This window comes from Triturus cristatus, chromosome 5_1 (assembly GCF_964204655.1).
Source record: "Triturus cristatus chromosome 5_1, aTriCri1.1, whole genome shotgun sequence".
NCBI lineage: Eukaryota > Metazoa > Chordata > Amphibia > Caudata > Salamandridae > Triturus > Triturus cristatus.
The window spans coordinates 163277874-163302093 of NC_140587.1; the positions used below are offsets into that span (position 1 = coordinate 163277874).

At 44.2% G+C, this 24220-nt stretch overlaps 1 protein-coding gene across 1 annotated transcript in view; it reads right to left on the minus strand.

The window, feature by feature from the left end:
* Positions 1-24220, minus strand: part of LOC146830518 (complement C4-B-like) — a 554995-nt gene that overhangs the window by 128611 nt on the left and 402164 nt on the right. Inside the window, exon 29 of the mRNA XM_085604724.1 lies at positions 22724-22938. Within this exon, the coding sequence (XP_085460850.1) occupies positions 22724-22938 (215 nt within the window). The remainder of the gene's footprint in view (positions 1-22723; positions 22939-24220) is intronic.

Sequence of the window (24220 nt, forward strand, 5' to 3'; positions counted from 1 at the left end):
AGTGTTTAACAGAGTCATCTTGAACAGAATGAAGGAAAAAGTCAGCGATCAGTTGCGAGACCAGCAAGCTGGCTTCTGCAAAGATAGATCCTTCACAGACCCGACTGCAACACTGCACATCATCATTGAGTAGTCCATGTAATGGAACTCCCCCCTCTATGTCAAATTTAAAGACTAGAAGTCACTTGAGAGAGTGGATAGATAGACCCTTTGGCACGTCCTCCACCATTGTGGTGTGCCAGATGTACTCGTAAGAATCATCAAGAACTCTTACAAGGGAATGACCTGCAAGGCCAACTCATGGAAGCCTACCAAGTGAGGACCCGAGTCATGGACATCATTTGGGAGTAGTCAGGGGTCGCAGATGTGAGCTCTAGCTTGCTCCCTGCTACTCCTGGCACTTCCTTTATGAACCCCGGCCTCAGAGGGGGCAAAACCTCTTCTAAGGCCGGGGGTTGCATAGGAAGTGCCAGGAGTAGAAGGGAACAAGCTAGAGGCCACAGCTGTGACCCCTGACTACTTCCAAATTACGTCCAAGACTGGAGTCTGCCAGGGTTGTTTGCTCTCGCCTTTTCTCTTCCTACTGGCCATAGACTGGATCATTATGACATCCACAGCATGGAGAAGAAATGGGATCCAGTGGGCACCTTGGAAGCAGCTTGACGACCTGGACTTTGCAGATGACCTGGCCCGACTCCCTCCTACCCATCTACAGATGCAAGAGAAGACTAACAACGTGGCAGCGACATCAGCACAACCTGGCCTCAATGTCCACAGGGGAAAACCAAGATCCTGAAGACTACCAGGGCCAGCCAAACTGCAGTCACTCTTGCAGATGAGGCCCTGGAAGAGGCTGAGGCCTTCACCTACCTGGCCAGGGTTATAGACAAGGAGCGCGGCACAGATGCCGACCTCAAGGCAAGAATCAGCAACGCAAGAGCTGCCTTCATTCAGCTCAAAGGACCTATCGCTGCAAACCAAGTTTGGGCTTTTTAACACCAACATAAATCAGTACTTCTGTATGGAGCAGAAACTTGGAGGACAACAGTAACCATCCCCCAACAAAACCCAGACCGTCATCAACACCTGTCTGAGGAGAATCCGCCAAATCCACTGGACAAGCACATTCAGCAACAGTGACCTATGGCAGCAGACTTTCCAACTCCCTGCTCATGACCCCCAAGGGAAAATGAAAAGAGGAAGGGCAAGAAACACCTGGTGCCGAGGCCACGAGGCTAACTTCAAGGGGATGGGTTACTCCTGGAGTCAGGTTGAAAGAACATTTGCTTGCAACATTTCTTGCAAGGTTTAAAACATGTCGTTTTGGGAGGCAAGATTTTCTCTTGCACACTGCAATATTTCCAAGGTAAATAGATCTCTAAGGTACGAGCGGTAACTCTGGATCCATGTCTGGTGGCCCGTTAAGAAAGGACCGATATTAATGTGCAGGAGTGGCACCTATATTGAACCCACACATCATTTCGTAAGTGGAACAGCATCAGTGAAGAGCTGCAAGGTGCCACTTACCAGCACGCAGAGGTACTGCTCAAAAGGTTCCGGATCCAGTCTGACACCTGGCAATATTCAAAAGTTGAAGTGAACAGCTGCCCACACAGAAAGATCCAAAGACCAATAAATCCCCTCAATGAATAATCACGTCAAGAAATTGACTCACTACCCACCTGTCCCATCTATGATTTAGCAGTGATGTAGGCTTCCTATGACGAAGGCATCCTAAACTTGTTCTCAGTAGTTACACCGTTGACAATCGCATAGTTGGTTTGCAACAAATTAGAATATCTGACAGCCATAATGTTTGTTTGACTGGAGCCTTTGCCAATCACAACATAGGCTATATCTAAAGGTTGAGCGATTTTTTTTTATTGAAATATTTCCGTATTTCTTGCAAACAATATTCAAAGGTCACTAATTTGCACACAAGCTAGGCTTTCCTACGAAAATCAGGGCTTTATACTGCTTCTGCATGCATTCAAGTGTTCTCTGAAATACTTTCTCCAAGGGAAAGCAAAGTAAGATGTAAACTTGCATACCCACTGTTGCATTTTAAGTTCTGTCACTTTAATTGCTTGTACTTATGTCTTTACTATTGGCATGCACTCTGTTATCTTTTGTTGTACATTCCGAGTTCCATTGTAGATCTTATGGGAAGTTTTCCAGTGAGAGACTCAGTTGCGCCTGGAGTCTACATCTGGATGAATGTTCTGCCGTGCTGTTTCTCAATAAACTAACTGAAGATTTACTTATTGTGGATTTTAATATTGGCGACAAGGAAGAAACCTCTCCTGTCTGCATCAGCACGGGAACGGAGAGTTTAAAGAGTCCAAGGGAATTTAAAGACAAACAAGGAATTTCAAAAAAGTTGGATTTTAAATACAAGGAGGAAAAAAAGAAGCATTCCTGACCAGCGAACAGAACACGGAGGAAGATTTCCCAAAGCATTGGTTTTACTGGGAAAGGAAGTGTTGAATTTACGAGCCAAAGTAAAGGATAATTTAAATAAAAATACATTACCGGCACGCCATGGAATTTTGAAAGGGGGCGATCACTGTATCCTAGCAGCATTGAAGTAAGAACGCGGCAAAGGAGAACTTCTGTATCCTGGCGTCAGCGCGAGAATCAACAAACACGTCAGAAGCTACATCAGTGTGTGAGGACAGACGCTGACGTGCAACGCGGCGTGGTGGCCATTTTGAGTTGCCATAGCAACCAATACACAGAGTGGAAGATCTTACGAGAGGAGCTGCGCGATCGTAGTGAAAGTGTTTATACAAGTCAAGACGTCGGTTTAGAAGCTGAAAGGAGAGTTTAGAAAGTGAAATTATATGGATTTTGTGAATAAACTCTGGTGGGCAAATAATTCTGATTAGACATAAACATCATATCAGAAAGAAATATTTAAAAAAAAATCATTAAAGAAATTAAAAGAGGCATTCATTCAGGTAATATTCTAATATTGTTATTTTGACAAAATAAGTGGTAAAGAAGAACTTACAGAGGACAGTTAAAGGCAAGGACATTTTTGAGAATTTTTGACAAGTAGAATATAAAAAAGAAAAATGCAGTTTGAACCACCAGGAAAGTTTCTACAAAATAAGGGTGATCCACCCTTACCATGGACAAGGTGGAAAGAAGAATTTTTAACATACATGAAGGCAATCGATGGCGAACGCATGGGCGCTGAAAGGAAAAAGAGCATACTATTACACTGTCTAGGATCAGAAGGACAATACATTTTCAGAGCACTACCACAAGTCACACCACAAATAGGAGAGGAGAATGTAAATGTATATAATGAAGCTTTACAAAGGCGCGAAAAGAGGTTTAAACCAACTACCAGCATTGCGCTGAACAGATTTAGGTTTTACACAAGGGCACAAAAGGAGGATGAATCATTTGATTTCCTAACGGCTTTAAGATCTTTATGTGTTCATTGCAAATTTGGCATGATGGCTGATGAAATGATTAGGGATCAGATAATTGTGCATGTTAGGAACAAGAAGGTGCAAGAGAACCTGTGGGTAATGAGTGATCCTAGTTTATCTGAAGCAATAGCTAATGCTAATGCTGTAGAACAATCTGAAAGTTGGATGCAAACGGTTAGGCAAAGTACGAAGAAGAGTGAGAGTGTGGAAGAAGTTTGTGCTATAAAGAATAATACTGGAAACAGTATGGAGGGTCGTAGTAGCAAGCCAGAGAGTACACAAAAGAAGTTTGTAATAAATAGATACAACAATAGTAATGCATTTCGAAGTAACGGGAGTTTGGGAAGTCAAATTTCATGTTATAGATGTGGAAGTAGAACACATTTGGCATCTTTAATGGGTTGTTCTGCTATTACTAGAGAATGCAGGAAGTGTGGAAGGTTGGGTCATTTTAGTAATGTTTGCAGAGATAATAGGAGAAATAATACAGCCACGACAGTTTCAGGCTCAATATCGACGATTACTGGAAATGAAAATATTCACAATGAGGTTGAAAGGAAAGAAAGTTATGATAATTCTGAGTGTGAAAGAGGGCTCGTTGTATCGATTGTTAGTAAAAGTGTAGATGGGAACAATGAGATTTTGCTTAACTCACCTAAATGTACGGTAAAAGTGTTTGGGGTGGAATTACAGTTCATTGCTGATTCAGGATCACCGTGGACCATCATATCAAAAGAATATTTTGAAGAGAAATTGTCTGAAGTTTGTAATGGGAAAAAATTACAAGTTAGTGATGTTATAGGTGCAAGTTTTGACGGTTCAAGAATTGATATGGAAGGATATTTTAATGTTACCTTGTTGTTTAAAGGAAGATTTGCAGATATTAAATTGTACATTGCTGTGAAGGGTGTAAATGTGCTAGGATGGCGTGATCAATGGAAGCTTGGGATTATTCTCAATACACGATCTTCTGAACCAGTCACATTAGGGGAAAATGTTTCAACACAAAAGTAGCCGTTTTAGATTCTAAAGTTAGGAATTTGGTTAGTAAGTACAAAAATGTTTTCAGTGATAAGTTGGGAAGATTAATTATTTTTAACATAAAATTATTTTAAAGGAAAACGCACGTCCAGCTACGTTCCCTTTAAGGCGTGCGCCTTCCTTGACGTCAGCGCGCACTCCCGGATGTGGAGCGTGCACAACGATTCTAGGACGTCGGGAGAGAGGCGCCGCCGCTTTAAGAAGCGGGCGGCGCGAAAAGCAGGCACTGTTGAAGCAGTGCCGGAGAGGAGTCGTGGAGAGTGCAGGTAAGGGGGCTTGAGGGCTTGTGGCGGTTGGGGGGGGTGGCTCGGGGCGTGTGTATGCAGAGCGCGGGGCTGATTGTGGCCTTTTGTTTATATATTGATGGCAATCACAGCCCGTGAAGGGGCTCTGATTACCATCAATACTTAAACAAAAGGCCACAATCGTCCCCGCACTTTACTAACAAAACAGTAAAGTCGGTTTACAATCACAGTGTGTACCAAAGTACACGCTGTGTTTTTGAACTGGCTCTACTCTTTTGTTAGTAAAGCGCGGTGCGGGCACAATCGTCCCCGCACCGCTCTTTACTAACAAAAGAGTAGAGCCAGTTTAAAAACACAGCGTGTACTTTCATAAAGTACACGCTGTATTTTGAAACTGGCCCGCTCTCCCGCTCAAACTTATGGATGCGTTTCCAACCCCACTGGGACCTCGGCCATACTCTTTGGACCTGCCCAGGTGTCTCCGAGGGAGGAGGGGTCGAGATAGTTTTAGTGCAAGTTTTTAAATGTACTTATTCTCTGGGAGTGATGAAGTTTCACTTTGCGGCCTGAAATATATCAATGCGGCAAAATATTTAATTTTTCAACTCTTGGATTTAGCAGTGGCCGTTTCCTAACATGTGTCATATTTTCCCAATAAATAACATTTCAGGTTTTGGAACGCCACCTCTCTAAGCAGGCTTTTCCCCCCCTGAATCTGCCAGAAAGAGGTTGGTGCACACATGAACCAGATAATTCAAAACCAAAGGTGACACCTGCCTTTCCCGGTGTAAATGTATTATTAAACACATTAGAAGGCTTGTGTCACTGCGAATGAAAGACTCATACCCCTGAGATCGAGTTATGATAAACACTGGTAGGCGCAAATGTTGTCAGGAACACAAAATCACATTAATCTCCGCCCCAGCCTTTTCCATTTGACAAGTAGTTCGCTAGCGAGATTTTCAGATTTTCGCAATCTTCAACAACAATAAAATCCAGTGAGCAGCGCTTGATATCACATTAACATGTCTTTCAGTATACAAATATGCTTCAAAACTTGCCAGGCGCTATCGGATTCAAATACACACTAAAGTGTTAAAGGATGGCACACTGTCCTACGGACAGATTGACAATCTTTTCAAGCTGATGCTTGGTGGAAACATCTTGTGAGGAGGCGGCCTCCATAGCCGGGATACCCTTCCCATCATCCCTTGTACAGAAATACAACGACACGCGAAGGCGGGGAGGGAATGAGTTAATCCTTTCCCCTACCTCTTATGTGCAGGGAAGAGCCCCGCCCGGGCTGTGCAGGAACCAATGGCATCCGCGAGAGGCAGGAACTGATGAGTACGAAAAGAGCCCGGAAGAACAGCGAGAGTGTGTGGAATCGGAGGAGCAGAGAAAACAGCCACGCCGAGAACAGCCACGCCGAGAACAGCCACGCTGAGAGGAAGAGAGGAGCCTAGAGGAACCCTCGACCATCGACGCAGGAGAAGAGGAACCGAGGCCAGCCGTCGACTCGGAGGTCTCACCCGAAGCCGAAGAAGCCGAGACCTGGTCCGAAGAGTGGTGGACGCCCCCAGGAGGACGATGATAAGCCGCTGCAGCTCCGGAGAGTTGCGGCCAACGCGGTATGTGATACGGGAAGGGGGAGGGATAAGCGGGGTCCAGCTAGTGGACTATCGGGTGTTGCCATTGCCAGGAATCCTCAAGGGATAAGCGGGGTCCAGCTAGTGGACTATCGGGTGTTGCCATTGCCAGGAATCCTCTAGGAAAAGCGATTGCCCTAGCACGCCCCGGCATTCTGGTATCCCTTCACAACCCGGCCCGTTATACTAACCACTGTGGTATATTAGCTGAGCTTTGCAGCGATTATCCCCTGTTCCACGCCTATAAGAACTGCCACACCTGCATCTTTATATCGTGCCTCACAACGGGTCTTTCTTAGTTAGTTTTTGTCACTGTTGAAGGGTTCGTAACAGAAAAGCCTGAACCACGAGTCTTACCGCCTTCTCTCCTTCTTTCTTTCCGAGGCAACCTGGGGGAGAACATCCGACCACGTCAGGAACCCATCACCCGCCGGAAGACCGTGGGGACGATTCCCGGATAGAGAAGGCCATCATATCATCCTAACCTGTTTTGTGGAACTGTTCATTTCCTTTAAAAATAAACCTCAAACACCATTGCTCATCAAATTCGGCCTCCTCGCTTTTCCTTTCGACCCTCCCTCTCACACATCTCCTGTAACTTTTAAAAACATCAAGCAAAATGTAATCTACCTCAACCAGCAGCTCTCTTGAAGCGACAAATCCGTACAAAAGAGACAAGCACTTTGCTGATGTTATCTCTGTACTCCTAGAAGACAAGCCTTTTCTTTGACTAATGAAGTGATCTGGCCATGGCAAGAGACCTGGAGAACCCAGATATTAAGGAATATTGTGGGTGGCGCGGTCATGCTTCTGTAAGAGTAGTCTACTTGCCTTGCAGGGATGTCTGCACTCACTATAGCCATTGCTACATATACCAAATCATTGCTTCTAAAAGCTGGAAAAAATTAAGTTCTCCAGTGTGCACGGTATAAGCAAAATAAACAAACATCAGGGACTCCACCTAAGTGAACCCAACAAAGCACCTGGGCCTGAGGCTTGCATGATGGGTACCAGCCCACGCCTCCCTTCACCCCAATTTGTTTTCTTCCATGAAAAACACAAGACAAGGGCCTTGTCCTTTGACTGCACAATCCGCCCCTCAACTTATATCCGTCTCTTATTTCCATAACTATTTGCCATACTGAAATGGTTTTAGTCTAATGAAAATTTCTAGAAATTTCTAACATTTTAAGCCTCTTGAAGAGTCAATATTTCATTCTACTCTGGTCGAGTGGCCTTCTGCTTTATTCTTTTTGAACAAAAGACAAGAAGAATGGAAGGGGCTAAAAATGCATTATCTTTTGTAAATGTTAACATCTATGACGACATTGTAGCATTGTAGACATATAGAAATTCTCTACTCACTCTTGGTGGCCTTGGTGCTGTCGCTCTGAACACTGTCATTTGAATGGTTGCTTGAGACAGAAGATACACTGGAAGTCCTTAAGAAGCCGAAGGCTGGCATCTTAGCAGTAGGCAAGCGTGAGTAACCTGGCGGGCGGAGTCCTGACCTACGTTCCCTTTAAGGCGCGCGCCCTGTGCGATGTACGCCCCTAGTGTAGATATACTTAGGGGGTTAGGTCTAATGCGTTAGACTAATGAGAAATTGGATAATGTGATTTATGCCCCTGTGATAGATGCAGGATAGGTTTTATACCTGATGCTAGTGTGATGACGCTGAGGTCATTATTGCGCCAGTAGTTACTGGTTGTGCTCTACAGTGATAATTTGTGCTACAGTTAGTATATGTTCTACATGTACAGTTGGTGCTTTGTGCTGATCCTGACAGTGGTCCATGTGGCCCTGTCCTGTGTAAATAGTCCCTTGTAAAATTCTGCCCAGTGCCAGTTGGCACCGTGTAAATTGTGTGAATATTATCTAATGTGTTTTGGTATAATACAAAGGCTATTTTTATATATAACCTTGTGTGGAGTTTCCTTTGTGGTGGGCCTTGGGTGTTGTTGCTGGGTGCGCGCGCAAACGCTTTACACATTGCCTCCGGGATAAGCCTGACTGCTCGTGCCAAGCTACCAAGGGGGTGAGCAGGGGTTATCTTTGGCATGTAATTCCCCAGCCCTGACTAGAGTGGTGGTTTCTGCCTGGCTTTGGCGCAAGCCCTAGCCAACCAGAAATCCCATTTCTAACATTGGGAATTGTACATGGTGTGACATTCACAGTATTTCCTACTATTGCACTGAGTGACACGTTGAACACATTTAGATATTACTGTCATTGATTTATAAATTGAATTTACGAGTCACCCAAAAGCTGTTTGCGTACTTGCAACGGCAACCTAGTTTTCTTACAGGCATTTGCAATCCGCAATTATCGGTGCGGCATCAGGGCGGTGCAACCGGTGCTGTGACTTCAGGGGCCAAATTCAGGGTGTGTGGTGACGGGTGGGGGGCGGGTTGCTTCATTTTAAAACATCTAAAGGCACCTGCTGCACATATTTTTGTGTGCCCACCAGGAGTGAAAAGTTTGGGAACCACTGGTATGGGAGATGCTATAAAACAAATGAAATACATGTGACAGAGGAATGAGAGGCACCGTTGAAGGGTTATATTAAGGGAATCATTGAGGAATCCCAACAAAGATTGTTGTATGCTGGTGCATTGTAAGATTGTCATTTACTATTCCTTAAAAGCTAATAAAAGTCAATATATAATGATACATGTGTTGTAGAATGCACCATTGATTCCTAATTTTCTTGGGGGGAGAGGCCACTCACTACACTTAGGAGCCTTGTACTGTGAAAGAAAACTAACTATTTAAAAGTTAATCACCGAGATGCAGCACCAACCTTCCCACTACATGTTCCCGTTTTTGGCAAACTCTTCCAATATAAAATACTAAATTCATTAGTAATTATAGTTTGTTTTTGTGCGCCCATGTGTTTATTTTTTCGAATTACTCTTGTACTGTTTACATCATACTAATAATGAAACACATTGGCACACGCCTGTTTGTCCTAGACTGGAATCCCAGGTAATTGTTTAGTATTTTTTTCTATTGGGGTCTCTAGACCGGTCCCATTCATAGTTTGTGATTCTTCAAGCGTTTGCTGACTATCTTGTCTTCAGTTGCAGGTTTCCAGTCTGTAAGGTATTTGGATAGGAGTGGTCAGGTGCGAGTACCCACAAAGACAAGGTAATTCTGTGTACGTTCCTCGTTGGGTTGGCGGTTGCTGGGTAAATAGAATCACAATCTGCACCCCTTTTCTTTTGCAGGTTTGGGAGACCGTACTACAAATACAATTGCACAGGCAGACGGGAGTACAGGCAGAACAAACAGGTAATTGAGTTCAAGCAGAAGAGGTAATTGTTTGGTAGAGTTAAACTGTGGTGCATCTTCATCCTTGTAGTATAATATACTTACCCATGTTTTCTTCTGTTGCAGGCTTCGCAGCCAGAACCCCATACATTCACACAGGCGTACGTGAGTTCAAGCAGAAGAGGTAATTGTTTGGTAGAGTTAAACTGTGGTGCATCTTGAACATTGTAGTTCAAAGGATTGCATTCATGAGCTAGGCGCCAACGTAAGCCATGTTCCCTTATCTTGCAGGCTTTGTGGCACAGCAGGTTCAAACCGGCGGGCACGGAAATGTTCAAGCGCAAAGCTGTCACTTTGGGAGAGTGCAATGCTTCACCACAAAGGAAGAAATGTTGCCTTGTATTCAAGGGAGAGTGGATGAAGGAAATTGTGGAGGCTGAGATGCAGAAATCACGGAGCAAGGTTCGCGTGCAACTCGGGGAACTTTTCCAATACAGTCCAGATGTGGGCTTGATTTGCAAAGCATGTGCCTAAGCCAAGATTGTAGGGGACTTTTCCACAGGGAAGAAATGGAGTGATGGCTGGAAACTGGATTACATGAAACGCCATCTACTTAGCAAAGTACACGAGTCTGCCATGGTGATCTTGAGAAACAGAAGTGCTGCTGCCAGGTTTGGTTTTGGAGTGCGGGCAATGCTGACAGAAACTGCCACTGACAAAGCAAATAGAATGGAAGTAGTTGAACGCCAAAGATCTGTGCCTGAAGAGATAAAGATTCTCATCAACAACGTGTTGCTGGCGGTGAAGATGAATACTTCAATGTTATCTGTACAAGACATCCATGACCACCTAGCTTTGTATGTCAAGATACCAGACAGCTGGAAGAGCAAGAACTATGCCTTTGAGTTCCTTGAGGCCATCAATAGCATGATACACTGTGAAGCTATGGCAGAACTTCGTAACGCTTTGTATCACACATTGATAATTGATGAGAGCACTGATATTTCTGTTTCAAAAATGCTCATCCTGTACTTCAAGTTCCGACCAGTAACATCAACAGAGCACAAAACACAGTTTGGGCGCATAGTGAAGCTGACTAGTTGTAATGCTGAGGCTATCACTACTGCTGTGAAAAATTTCTACCCTGCCAATGAACCGGACCTCTTGAAAATGGTTATGTTCACATCTGATGGTGCGTCCGTGATGCTGGGTAAGAATAATGGTGTTGCTACTCGCCGTAAACAATCCATACCTCATCTAGTTAAGCAGCATTGTGTCGCCCATCGAGAAGATTTGTGAGTTGATGATGCCTGGAAAAGGGTTCCAATGGTTAAAGAGATGGAGACATTATTGAGGACTGTCTACACTGTGTTCTCCAGATCTCCTGCAAGGAAGTCCAAGCTGGATGAAATTGCATCAGTCACTGAATGTGAAGTGGTCTCTTTTCGACCACTGAATGAAGTCCGGTGGCTTTCAAGGCATTTTTCTGTTGGTGCACTAATTCGTAATTACGAGGCTGTTCTTAAGTACTTTGAGCATGAGAAAGTTGAGGAGAATGATCCAGTTGCTAAATATTGTTATAAAAAGCTATCAAACTTCAACTACCATATTTCACTTGCAGTACTTAATGACATTCTGGGTGAATTTGCATCTTTGTGCAAACTATTCCAAAAAAGTTCTCTGACTACTGTTGAAGCTGTACAGTATGCAAGAGCAAAGATTGGCCAAGTTAAGCAACAGTATTTGGGGGACACTGTCTTTTGGAGCAGCAATGTAAGAGATCTGATGGTGTTGTACAAGGAAAGGCAAGAGTTTGACAGTGGGCCTATTTTGTTTTTGTTTCCCTTCTTTGTGAGCACATGCAAAAAAGGTTCCCTGAAGATGAGCTGAAAGAATGGGCAAGTTTTGAAATCCAGGCAATGGCCGCACAATCACATTTTGATTTTGGGACTGAGAATATACAAAGACTTGTAGAAAAGTATACAAATGTCTTGGTCCTGGGTGATTGCGAAACACCAGAAGATGTTGTTCGACAATACAGAGACTATAAATATGTGGTGGCAGAACATGTAAAGGGTGGGTTATTTACCACCTCTCAAGACATGGTGAATTTCACTGTACGCAATGCTGCTCAATATAGTGTGGTGGCTCAGCTTGTTGATGTCTGCGCAACGTTTCAAGCATCTAGTGCAGATTGTGAACGAGGATTCAGCCTCATGAATACTATCAAGAGTAAGTTGAGGAATAGACTAGAGCAGAAGCATTTGGATATGCTGATGAGGACAAAGGCCTACCTCCTGAACGGGAAAGTTGACCTAGATCGAGTTTATCACCACTGGAAAAATGCCAAAGATCGCAGTGAGAAGCAACCCTGTCACCCCTCTAGTGATGCCACTTGACATGTCTCCCTTTATTGTTTGTATGTGATATTGCATAGGCTCCCAACATTTCCCCACCCAATTAACAGTGCTCACGTTAAGAATATTTATTAAAATCATATGATGGTACCACAGTTTAAGTCTTGTGCTTTTCTAAACTTGAAGTGTACTTGCCTGTGTAACCAATTCATGTCATGGCGTGTTTATCCAATTTGTAAACTTGCCTTAAGACACTTATTGTGGCACTGTATGTGTGAAAATGCACCATCTTTTCACTTTTTAAAGTAAACGTTCTGAGTGACATTTGGCGCCGCGCACACGCGCTGTCTGGTTCCTGGCGCACATAGCCATGGTTGCAGCGCACAGAGACCCTACACTGCCGCACACAGAGGAAAGAAATTAGAGGGAACATTGACGTCCAGTGGTACAAAAACTCAGGGGGGTGCCCATTAATGTGAGAGAAGAACTTAGGGACATGTTGAAAGAGCTTACCAATGAAGGAATAATTGAAGAAGTTGAATCTTCTGAAGGCTGATACAAAATTGAGGGTGTGTGTGGATCTGAGAGCCTTGAATTCTAATATTATTATTGATTGTCATCCTCTTCCAAATATAAACGAGGTGGTATCAAAGCTGGAAGGTGCAAAGGTCTTTTCAACATTGGGCTCAAGGTCTGCGTATCATCAGATTTGTCTTTCTGAGGATTCAAAAAACCTAACGGCTTTTATAACTCCCCAAGGCCTGTATCGTTACACAAGGATGCCGTTTGGTTTGGCTTCGGCCGCATCGGTTTTTCAAAGAGTTATGTTCAGGATGTTCAGAGATATTGATCATTTTGTTAAATGTTTTCAAAATGATATATTCATCTTTTAAAAAAATGAGGCAGAACATACTTTACATTTGAATATAGTCTGCAGGAGATTAGAGAAGCATGGTCTCACACTTAAGGAAAACAAATGCAAGTTGTATAAAAGGCCAGTAGAATACTTAGGACATACACTATCAGGTGATGGCGTGGTTCCAAAGAGATCGAATGTTGATGCTATCCTAAATGCACCAGCTCCTGTTAACAAGGAACAATTGTTAAGTTTTGCGGGAATGTGTGAGTACTATAGCAAATTTGTTAATAACTTTGCAAGTAAAATGGAACCATTGAGAGAATTACTCAGAAAGAATGCCAACTATGATTGGTCTAGTACTCAACAAAAAGTGTTTAAAGATATCAAGCAGAAGATAGTGTGTGCACCTACTTTGAAACCTTTCGATTTAAAAAAGAGTGTATTATCACAGTAGATGCAAGCCTATATGGGATTGTTGGTGTACTTTCGCAAAGGTATGGTAGAGAAGAATGGAATATGGCGTTGGCTTCAAGAACGCCTAATGAGACCGAGAGAAAGTATGCTGTGATAGAAAGAGAACTCCTTGCTTGTGTTTGGGCTATTGAACACTACAAATTGTACGTATGGGGTAGTAAATTCACATTAAGGTCGGACCATAAACCATTAGTGAACATCCTTTCGTCTGGTGAAGGAAGGAATTCCACTGCTAGAATTGCTAGGCTTTCCTTTAGGCTTCAAGAATATAATTTTAAGACGGAGTATGTACCTGGAAAGAAAAATGTGACAGCAGATTTTCTTTCCAGGTTACCTTGTGTTCAAAGTGGAGTGAACGTTGTCAAAGAATCTGATTTTGTACTTACCATCTGTGACATCATGCCTGCACAATTTCATGAGATTAGTGAGAGCCTATGGGAAGAGTGTGTCAATAAGGATAAGGATTGACTAGAAATTAAAAAATATGTTATGGAAGGATGGCCCAACAAATAACAGATTAGGCCTGAGTATTTACCTTTGTTCAAGGTCGCAGGAGAACTGGAATTTGAGGGAGATTTACTTTTTAAAAATAGTAAATTCCCCCAAGAGGAATGCAAGATGTTATTCTTAAAATAGCTCACCAGACTCATCCTGGCATCTCATCTATGAAACGCCCATTCAGGAATTTTTTTTGGTGGCCAGGAATGGACAAATCTATCGATCGCATCGTCAGGGAATGTGAATTATGTGTGTCTAGTGAGAGAATGCTGAGTGTTAAAACTCCTCCTTTAAGAATGGTTGAATGGCCCAAAGAACCGTGGCAAAAGATAGCTTTTGACATTTCAGGTCCTTTTAATATGTTGCCAGAAAACTATCGGTTTGCGTTGGTTTTAGTAGACTACCATTCAAAGTGGCCGGAGGTAAAATTTGTGACCAAAATCACCACGGGAATCGTTTTAAATTTCTTAAAAGAGATATTTGCGCGTGATGGATGCCCATCGTGTCTTGTCACTGACAACGGTGTACAATTTACTTCGTCAGAGATGAAAACCTTTGAAAACATTTGTGGCATTAAACATGTTTTCACTTCCTTATATGGACCACATGAAAATGGTCAGGTTGAAAGATTTAACCAGGTTTTGAAGGATTTTATCATTGAATCTGTCAAACAAGAGAATAATTGGTTGAGTAAAGTTAGAGAGAAATTATGGTTATATAGAATAACTCCTCATACCACAACTGATGACAGCCCTTTCAAATTGTTGAAGGGAAGAGATCCAGCTTCTAAAATTTGCCCATGGTGGTTTAGAGAGAAGTGTGTAAAAACAAATCTGAGCAGTGGGAAACAAACAACAGAAAACTTGTGCTTGGTTTGATAAGAAGTGGAAAACTAAAGTTCCATCTTTTAAAATTGGTCATTGGGTTAGGATTTTAAAACCAGGCCTCATCAGCAAGGGTGCCAGCAGATTTGGAAAGGCCAGCCAAGTTAAAAGAGTTTTTAGGAACTCTGTTGCCACTCAAGATAGTAAGGTATGGAACATTAGAAGGGTTGCCAAATGTCCACTTAGTGTGCGTGGCGATACACCAACAAGCTCTTCTAGTGAGCCTGACCATAGTAACAAATCTAGTTATGGTACCTCTGGTGAATCCAACAATGTGAATAAAGATGATTCTGGTTTTTCTAAGGTTAGGACCTCTAACCGTTTAAGATATTTTCCCAGAAGGTTAAATGACTATGTTTAAATTTCTTTGTCTTTCCCCATTATTGCTTTTGCTTATTTTGGTTTTTTTATTTATTAAATGAGGGGAATGTGTTGCATTTTAAGTTCTGTCACTTTAATTGCTTGTACTTATGTCTTTACTATTGGCATGAGCTCTGTTATCTTTTGTTGTACATTCCGAGTTCCACTGTAGATCTTATAACACCTCGGGAGGCAGAAGCTCGAAAACAGCTAGAAGCCTACTCGCAAAATTAGAAGAGCTGGGCCTACGAGCACTTAATGGTAGATTCTCAGGGGACCGTCCCCAATTCGCTACATTTCATAGCACTAAGGCTAGCTCTACAATTGATTTCACACTCCTCTCCCGCAGCCTGTATCAAAGGGCAAGAGATTTCCATATCGGTTCGATGGATTACAGTGACCACCTTCCTCAGGAAATCACGATTGAGGCTCCAATAATACTAAGCCCTCCCGCTGCCAAAAGACTAGGGTCAGAATTCTCAACAAATGAAAGGCGGATAAAGTGCATAAATAATGACCTACAAAGCCTTTTATCTCAAGCGAAACAAGCATTAGGAGAGGCACAATCAGCAACCACAGACTCAATCAAAAGTTGGGAGGTGTTCACACAAAAACTTTACGAGATAAATTCGAAAAAAATAAAAACGTAAGGATCGACGGAATGGTCAAAGCCCTGAAACATAAGAACCATCACAATTTTAGAAATGACATCAAGCTAAAAAAGTTAAAGTGCAGATCAACAATACTTTCCGAAGAGCATGGACAGACCCTGCCGCACGTCAAGCGCTCAGATAGTTAAAAGCTACCCGCAGGAAATTGATATGGCGATTTAAAAAAAGAAGCTGAAGAGGCCTTTTGGGGAAAACTCCTACACGACGCCAAAACGAACAATAGAGCGAAGCCAGGGGATCGAATCCTATACCACTGAAGAGGCCTGGACAACCTTCCTTGGTACACATTTAAACGATGCTCAATAACCGCGGAAAGAATCATATAAACTCAAAAACGTTTCCGAAGCGTGGAACTCTCAATATAAAGAAAATCTCGCACATAATGAGGAATTCCCAATCAAGAACGCACAGATACGCAAAAGAATCTTGAAAGGGAGACGCGAGGGAGCACCAGGCCTAAATGGCAGTCCCCCAGTCGTGTTCAAACAAGAGCCGGAGTACTGGGCTGTCGTTTTCAAACCAATGTTTGAAAAGATTTTGCAGACTTCAACAATCCCACGATCCTGGAGGGGAGCAATTATCTTGCCAATCTTCAAAAAAGGAGACAAGAATGATCCAAGAAGCTATCGCCTTATAGCCTTACTTGATAATGAGGCAAAATACTACGCTGGCCTCTTACTCCAGGAGTTAACATTCTGGGTGGAAGACACAACAGCAATTCCATATAATCAAACTGGATTCCGTAAAAACATGGGGACGACCACTAATATTCTAGCCCTATCACTCTTGATTGACTCAGCTCTTGTGACAAAACAACCTTTATACCTGTGCTATATTGACTACAGCTCCGCTTTTGACCATGTCAATAGAAACATGTTGTGGCAAAAATGAAAGAAAATGGAAATTCCACCACTACTGTTGAACCAACTAATTCTCCTGCACAGCGACACCTGGGTTCAGGTCAAACTAGGTGCAGGGGAATTCCTATCCAAGAAGATCCCAACAAGCACAGGGGTAAAACAAGGATGCGTGCTCGCACCAACATTGTTCAATCTTTTTATGGCTGAACTCCCAACCTTGCTGAATGAAAGCAATTCTCACGCACCCAAGCTAGGGGGCACTCAGCTGTCCAACTTATTTTACGCGGATGACTTGGTGCTGATCAGCCGGACTCTGATAGGCTTACAGCGACTGTTAGATATCACTTCGCAATACTCTAAAACAAACAAACTCAGTATCAGTCAAGAAAAAACTAAAGTCATGTGCATAACTAATAGTAAAAAGAAATCATAGACCAGTTGGTTCCTGGACTCACGGAAGCTGGATGTCACAAGAAAATACAGATATCTGGGGGTCATCCTAGACCCCAGCGACAGCTTTAAGCCACAATGCGAGGAAATAAAAAAGAGAGGACTAATGACAGCGGTATCTCTAAGAAACTTAAAAAATAAGATCACTGGACCAAACCTCATTCCTTTATTAAAGGTGATTCAGGCAAAACTGATTCCATCTATCACCTATGGAAGCGAAGCGATGAGAGGAAGGGACGCTAAAAAGGTAGACGGAACAGTAACAAGAGCCCTGCGCATGATCTTTGGCTTGCCAAAGTACACTTCACCCGTGCAGATTAGACTCGAATTTGGGCTGGTAAAGGAAGAGCTGGCACGTAAAGGAGTATACTTAAAAAGCTGGTATAAAATAAGCAGGGGAGAAGCAAACACACTCAACGATCTCCTTTGGAAGGAACTGCAAATTAAAGAAAACGGCCCCGCAAGGCTTTTCCTGGAGGACACAATAAAACACCTGGGGGTGCGTCAACTGTGGTATCTACAGGGCCTTTGGTGGGTTTCAAAAAAGCAGTAAATAACATCGTTAGAAAAGAATCTCTCCTGCAGGACAAAGCTTTACTGACGGAGCGAGCTCATGGTTGGCTAACTATACAATCTAACTCCAAACTTAGGCCACAAACATATCTTCAGACCAGCTTCACTAAAAAAACAAAAGAGAAATTTCTGAAATATCGCCTAGGACTATTGCCTTCTGTAGACCATATGGCCCCTTGGCTGCATCCCTCAATGCCAGCAAAGTGCCGCCTTTGTGGGAACGACGAAGAAAACATCCTACACCTTATTACCATCTGTAAGGTGCTGTTGCAAGATCGCAGGAATCTTCTGAGACCGCTATTTAACAAAAAACGAATCAGGTCATGCAGACAAGCGGTCCTGGCATGTTTTTCGGGTGACGAAGTTCAATATATTGAAGTTGCAGAAGCCCTCCTTAACAAAAAGAAAGAACAAACTGAAAAAGTTAAATTGATGGAACCCAGTGCATCTCTTGCATCCTCAGAGCTAAAATATTCGGATAATAATGAGGGCCCAACTGGCACTTAGGAGCCCACTGGAACTCAACGCTACAAAGAACAAGCATACAGGGATGAGAACGTCTTGTAACCCATGTGGACTACGAACTGCAATAATCAAATGCATCCTGAAGGGGAAAGTAGGTCAGCCTAATCATGTAAAGCTCCTCAATGGCAAGATAGAAGTGACTCAGCAATGGGCCAATTTTCCTTCCCGCTATTATTTTTTTAAAATAGTTTTAGCTTTAGCATTTTTTAATTGTAGCTTTTTACATCTTACCACAGTATTAATATAATTTTCTATGCTGTTATAGACACACAAAACTGTTTTTATTGATGTTGGTTTGTAATGGTTTTTATTAACTGTACAATAAAGTATTACCCCTTATGGGAAGTTTTCCAGTGAGAGACTCAGTTGCGCCTGGAGTCTACATCTGGATGAATGTACTGTTATGTTATGTTATGTTACATAGAATTTGTAGAGCGCACGTTCACCAGACGGTTTCTTGGCACTAGGAGAGACATGAGGCGGCAGAGGGACAAGAGCTAGTTGTCATAAGCCTGAAAAAATAGTCAACTCTTCAGAAGTTTCCTGAATAAGGCATAGGTGGAGGCTGTTCTTATCTCCAAAGGGAGTGAGTTCCAGAACTGCGGTGCCAGTACTCCAAGATGAGCGCCACCCACTTTTTTACGTTTGAAGGTAGGGATGACTAGCAGGTTGTGATGAATGGACCGGAGGACCTGGTTGGGGACATAGCGTACGATTTTAGATGAAATGAAAGCTGGTGAGCTTCCGTACAGAGATTTGAAGATGGTGCACCCCAGTTTAAAAAGACCTTGTTTGGCCACAGGTAGCCAGTGAAGTTCCTTCAAGAGGCTGAATGTGTTTGCCATCTAGGCTGATGGAAGATCAGTCTGGCCGCCTGATTCTGGACAAGTTGGAGGCGTCTAAGCTGATAGGCTGGGATGCCTACATAAAGGCAGTTAGAGAAGTCCAGTCGGGAGATGACCAGGGCTAAGATAACTAAGGTCAAGGCTTCTTGAGATAGAAATCTACTAATTTTTTTGATTCGGCGCAGTTGGAAAAAGCCGTCTGAGACCACAGAACTGATCTGGGCCTTCATCGAGAGGTCGTTACTGACCAGTATTCCAAGGCTCTTAGCGGAGCTAGTTGGGTCAGGGGGTTGCCTAAATAGGGGGGCCATAAGTTAGAGTTCCATGGGTTAGCAGGGCCACCCGTGAGAATGAACTCCGTTTTGTCAGGATTGAGTTTCAGCTGGTTTCCATTCATCCATTCGCTAATAAATGTCATAGTATCTTGGAAGTGGGTTAGCGAGGAAGGGAGCAAGGCTGATATTGAAAATCCGCTGAAGGTCATCCGCATAATTATAGGTTACAACTTCCCTGTCCCGAAGAGAAGAGATTAATGGGAGAAGGTATAAATTGAAAAGGAGCGGGGAAAGGGAAGAGCCCTGAGGGACACCACAAGAGAGTTTCCTCTTTTTAGACGAGAAATTGGCAAGACGGACTGATTGAAATCTGTTGCTAAGGAAAGAGGAGAGCCAATCCAGAGCCCGCCCCTGGATCCCGGCACTATTGACACGGTCCAGAAGGATGTTATGGTCGACCGTGTCAAAGGCCGCGGACAGATCCAGGAGGACCAGAGCCTGAGTAAGCCCTTTATCAGCACTCCCTCTGAGCTCGTCCATCACTGTCAAAATGACAGATTCAGTGGAGTGAAAGGGTCGGAAGCCGGCTTGGTGAGGGTCCAGAATGTGATGCAGTTCAACAAAAGAACTTAGTTGTGAGGAGACATAAGCCTCTAGGACTTTACCAAGGTATGGTAGGAGTGATATGGGGCGGTAGTTGCCAGGGATGGAGGGGTCAGCACCTGGCTTCTTCAATATAGGGATGATTTCCGCATACTTAAAGAGGTTGGGGACAATGCCCTCTTCAAGTGATTTATTTAGGAGGGAAAGGGGATGGTCAGGACACCTAGAGAGGGTCTGCTGAAAGGGGGCAGCAATCTGTTGGGGACCCTGAGCTGACTCTTTTTAGTAACCCCAAAAAGGTTTCCAAGGAGATAAGGGGGAGCTATGTCATCGGAGGTGGCCGGTCCTTGGTGTTAGGAGGAGTAAGGGGGGTGCAGAAGGGTGGGATACTGGCTTTAATGTCAGTAATCTTGTCCATAAAGTAGGAGTTAAGTGAATCGCAAAGAGATTGAGAGGGAGTTAGCTTAGGCACTATTCTGTCAGGTTTACTTTAGACAGCTCACTGACTATAGAAAAAATGTCTTTAGCTTTGTTGGCTGAATCTACAACCTTTTTTGAGAAGTAATCTGTTTTGGTTTGGAGAATGGCACTTTTATATTCCTTTAATAGGGTGATGTAAATATTTTTATCGACTGAGTGATAGTGGAGTCTCCACTTACGCTCAGCTTGTCTGAGTGTAAGTTTCTTAGTTTTTAGGTCCGTGGAGAACCATCGCTGAGCATCATATGGTCTACAGGTTTTAGTGTACTTGAGCAGAGCGACGTACTCACTTGCGGATTCAAGCCAAGACTTGAGATTTGGGGCCTGATCATGGATTGACTCCGAGTCAATAGAGGCCGTAAGAGTAAGGTGGGAACAGAGAAGATCAATGTTAGCATTTTTCAAGCTCCTTGACTTAAGGTTTTTGGTCGGTTCAGGTTTAGGGAGTTGAACTTCCGGTAAGGTGAAGGACACAAAATGATGGTCCGACCAGGTGCACAGAAAGATCAAAAGGGACGAGGGAGTCATATTCGCTGTCCAAACCTGGTCTAAAATATGTCCCTTGGTGTGGGTAGGTACCTGCACGTGTTGGGTGCAGTTCATACCCAACAGAAGATCCGTTAATTCAATAGAGCCGGCGCTCTCCATTGCATCTAAGGGCCAGTAATTGAAGTCCCCTATAATAAGGAGTCTAGCATGAACAATCGCCAGGTGAGAGATCAATTCTCCTAGGGCCTGGGGGAAAGTGGGCATAGAGCAGGGTGGTCTGTAAAAGAGAGCGCAGGTGAAGGACGAGTTGGGGGATTCTAGTTTGATGACTAGACTATCAACAGAAGGTACACCCTTAATCTCCATAGTTTTGAACTGATGGTCCTTAAGGATAATGGCAGCAACACCGCCACCCGCTTTCCCTGAGGGGCGGTTGGTTTGGAGAATATAGTAATTATCTGGCAAAGCTGCCAGAATGTCAGGTCTGGATTCATCTGTAAGCCATGTTTCCGTAAGGAGAAGTAGATCAGGCCTCTCCAACTGTAAAAGTTGGAGGATCTCAAGTTGGTGTTTCACCATAGATAGGGTGTTTAAGTATATAACAGAGAGGCCCCCTAGGCTTTGAGTGCCAGGAGTGTTGAGCTGGATGCCATTAGTAGGAGTATCAAAATCACGAATGAGGAGGACTTCAGGAAAGGAGGATCTGTTTCGTGAGATACTTGCTTTAGCCAAGCAGAGACGGGTGTGGGTAGCGATCTCCCAGTTCCCATGCAGCTCTCTGAGCATAATCGATGCATATTTTAGGGGAGAGGCAGGGGGACTGGCCCCTGGGCCCGACCGGCCGCGGACGGGTGCAGACGGGCTTGCCTTTGGCACGCCGGCGGAGCGCCCGCTGCGCGCGTCAGCTGCGCGGCCGTGACCTCCTCAGCTTTATGCGGGTCAGGGCAAGCGGCAGGAAGTGAGGGGAGGTGCAGGGGGAGGAGCCACGTCCCCTCCGTTCAATCGGCACAACAGCCGTGACGGACCGGGGGACAATGGACTCCCTAGATGCCACAAAAGTTGCTAATGGCAGTGCGAGGGTGAGTAGAACAATACAGAGTGCAGATAAAAGATTTTTGTTAAAAATACGGCGACTGAACTCACACAAAACGCAATTAGTAGTCAATTGTAAATCACGCAATGCAGATAGATTTAGCACATTTAGGCAAGCAATTGACTATGGCTATTAGTCTTTGCGGAACTCACGGTGCTCACTGCCGTAATGTTTCTCAATAAACTAACTGAAGATTTACTTATTGTGGATTTGAATACCCACACAATACAGTTTCACAGTATTCATAAGAACAATATATCCACTTTTGGTGCCAACTAACACTAACAAAGGGAAAGCAAGAAGCTTCAAGAGCTAAAAGCAGTCAATAACTCTGACAGGCAAAGCTACTCACATAATAAAAGCTTTGCACATCCCTGCTGAACACACCATATTAAATAAATAAAGTTTTTTTTTTCACCTCATCTCTCTGTTTAGCTGTTACTTCAGAGTTTCATGCCAAGGGGTCTCACTCTCAGCTGGGATCGTTTGCCCCGGACCTCAAACATTGGAAGGTCGTTTGCCCCGGACCCCAAACATTGGAAGGCCTGTAAGGCTTAATGTGTTTATAGATCGGAATGAGGCAGGTGATGACCGCCTCTAGTATGTGGCGCCTTTCGCTGCGGAAACCTCCAAATAGTTCCCCGGACAGTGTTTCTATTCTGAGCGAGGTGCTTGTGCTGCCGGAAAACCAGAGAGGAGCCCCGCATGACGTTTGTGAGCCAGGCCCCACAGAAGCTTTCTGGAAGGCCCTGGACCACACTGAGAGGAAGCCTTACCTGTGTGGACTTGAATCCCCCGCCGTAGTTTTGCTGTTCCGTCAGCCACCTGGCGATTTGATTGGCTGTCGGGATGTCATTCCGAAGCAGCACGTGCATCAGGGCGAAGGCGGTCCCTTCCACTGTGATGGCGGAAGCACTTGGCACGCGGTCCTTCTTGGTCTCTGAGTGCAGCCTGTCTGCCTCCTTCGACTCCCAGTACAGCATCCGGCCATCTAGGCGCGAGAAGAGACAATGAGGCAAAATGGAACCAAGAGGAGAATGACAGCAAGGGTGGGATACGACAATGAGAGAACAGAAAATGGAACTGAGCGGTGGAGCCCAAGAAGAGTAGAGAACAGCAAACAAATACATTCTGAAAAGACAAGTGAATGTAAGTATGGTTTGGCGAGTCTTCAAGAGCCCGTGGCAGAGAAGTGAGCAGTGACTAAGAGGCAATGGAAAGGACTGTGAGTGAAAGAGAACAGCAGAGCTTGCAGAAGAAGAAAGCCAGAAACCAGAGTTACACAGTGGGGAAGGAGAGAAACTGGGGCGGTTTCTCTAGGCTCTATCACCCTGGCTCCTCCCGCACGACTCAGTGAGGGTGGAATTCATGACGATTAGACCCATGACACAAATAAATACAAGTAACTGGTTTCCAGACTGAGAGCAAACCTTGGGCAAATTAGTACTGGCCGCCTTGTCATGGAGACAGTCCATCCTGAAATGCAAGGCGGGCCCCCTTCAGCAGGGAACACAGGCAGCCTCATGCCTGTTATGGCCATGTGAGGCCCCGCGGCAAGGTCTTGCTTGGATCCTGTGATGAAGCAAGGAGCATCTGTGCATACCTTTGGCAACTTAAGGCGTTACATCAGGAACGCTTGCAAAGAGCGTAGACCACCCACAATCACTTTCAGTACCTCTCAAACTAAGTGGTCTTCGGCCACTCTAGACAGAGGCCCCGACTATGCACAGCCATACTGTTGGAAACGGCCCTTTTTGCAGGGTTATCCCCAAACTTTTTGCTTCTTCCTCCTTTATTTCTTCTGACCCGTGGTTGTTGACAATAGGACTCTGAGCACTTTACCACTGCTGATCAGTGCTAAAGTGCATATGCTCTCTGTATAAATTGTTATATTGATTGGTTATCCATGATTGGTATATTTGTTTCACCTGTTAGCCCCTAGTAAAGTGCACTGCGTGTGCCAGGGCTGGTGATTCAAATGCTACTAGTGGGCTGCAGCACTGATTGTGCCACCCACAGGAGAAGCGCTAAAATGATGTCTTAGGCCTGCTTGCAGTGCCTATGTGCAGTCCAGGACTGCCATGTCGACCTGGCCAGTGCACCCACTGACCAGGCCTTATCCTTCCCTTTCTGTACATGTCAGGCATCCCTATGGTGGCCCTAGGTACCCCCCTGGGCTGGGTGCAGTGTATCTGAAAGGTAGGGCATGTACTGAGGTGTGTAACATGCCCTGGTAGTGAATTACAGCCATTTTCGTTTTTCACTGCTGAGAG